A 1,432-nucleotide genomic window follows, 5' to 3' on the forward strand; every position below is an offset into this window, starting at 1 on the left:
ATTTTTAGAGAGAGTAGAAGGGAGAGAGAGAGAGAGAGAAACATCGATGTGAGAGAGACACAGTGACTGGTTGCCTCCCACACGCACCCTGGCCAGGGCGCAGGGAGCACACCGGCAACCCAGGCGCCTGCAGGAGCTCGCAAGCCAGGACCCTGGGACCCTGGAGGTGGAAGGCGGGCTGCTGGCAGCAGGGAGGGTCTCTCGGCGGGGGTGAGGCGGGGTCAGGCGATGCGTAGGGGGATTTTTCAATAACAGAAAGACCATCTCAGGCAAAGGAGAACGAAGATGACCGCAGCAGCCATACAACCGTGCGGCGCGCTGACAGCACGAAGCCGCCTGTTTGGGTGCTCCCGAAGGCCCCCCGTGCTAGGCTGGCTGGCTCGGTGCCCCTGGGGACCCTGAGCCTGTGAGGGGGCTGGCCTGCCCACAGTGAGAGGTCCCCGTTGGCTAAGCGACGAGAGGGACCCGGCCTCCAGACGCGGGGACTCTAATAAGATAGCGGCCCTTTTTCACCGGTTTCTCTAGTCCAGGGGTCCTCAAGCTTTTTAAACAGGGGGCCAGGTCACTGTCCCTCAGACCGTTGGAGGGCCGGACTATAGTTTAAAAAAAAACTATGAACCAATTCCTATGCACACTGCACATATCTTATTTTGAAGTAAAAAAACAAAACGGGAACAAATACAATATTTGTATTTGCATGTGGCCCGAGGGCCGTAGTTTGAGGACCCCTGGTCTAGTCTCCCCCAAACCAGCGGGGCCACTGCCCAAGGAAGGACATGCTGCGGGAAGCTGCACGGTCCGGCGCTGTGGCTCGAGGCTCCGGGATGGGGCTCCCGGGATGAGGGGTGGGGGGGTCGGGCTGCCACCCTCACCACCTCTTCTCGTCCCCACCAGGCCTTCACGGTCTTGGCCATCTGGAACACCATGCGGCTGTCCGTGTTTATTGTGCCCTTCTCGGTCAAAGGCCTCACGGAGTCCAAGTCTGCGGCAGAGAGGTTCAAGGTGAGCGGTCAGGGCGGGCTGCACGGCCCTTGGCAGTGGGCGTTCACCTGCTTCCAGCCCCTGGGCGTTCTTCCTGAGTGCGGCATAGTGGCTCCGGGGCGTGGATAGTGGTTCCGGGTGTGGGTGGGGGGAGCCTGGAGGGCGTGGAGCATGAGATGGGGAAGGACCCATGGACAGGTACAGACAGGGTATGGCTCTGGGGGTGGGGGTGGGGCTCATGGATGCTGGTCATGTTACTAAAAAGAACTCAGCTCACAAACTAAAGGGCCGTGCAGTTCCCGACGACGATGGTGTCCCTTGGCCCGGACGTTGTTATTCATCCAGTGAAACAGACCTGCGGTCCATGTTTTTAAATCATGAAGAAACGGACTTCCTCTCATTTCTTTTGAAAATAGCTTTTTTATTTTATTTTATTTTATTTTTTTAAAAT

The 1,432-nt window shown here is 57.6% G+C and overlaps 2 protein-coding genes across 2 annotated transcripts in view; one reads left to right on the plus strand and one right to left on the minus strand.

The window, feature by feature from the left end:
* LONP2 (lon peptidase 2, peroxisomal) overlaps positions 1-1,432 on the minus strand; it is a 195,725-nt gene that overhangs the window by 53,533 nt on the left and 140,760 nt on the right. The gene's annotated exons all lie outside the window — the stretch shown is intronic.
* Positions 1-1,432, plus strand: part of ABCC11 (ATP-binding cassette, sub-family C (CFTR/MRP), member 11) — a 49,956-nt gene that overhangs the window by 17,492 nt on the left and 31,032 nt on the right. Inside the window, exon 10 of the mRNA XM_014528394.1 lies at positions 895-1,002. Coding sequence (XP_014383880.1) covers positions 895-1,002 — 108 coding nt within the window. The remainder of the gene's footprint in view (positions 1-894; positions 1,003-1,432) is intronic.

This window comes from Myotis brandtii, unplaced genomic scaffold (assembly GCF_000412655.1).
Source record: "Myotis brandtii unplaced genomic scaffold, ASM41265v1 scaffold633, whole genome shotgun sequence".
Lineage (NCBI taxonomy): Eukaryota > Metazoa > Chordata > Mammalia > Chiroptera > Vespertilionidae > Myotis > Myotis brandtii.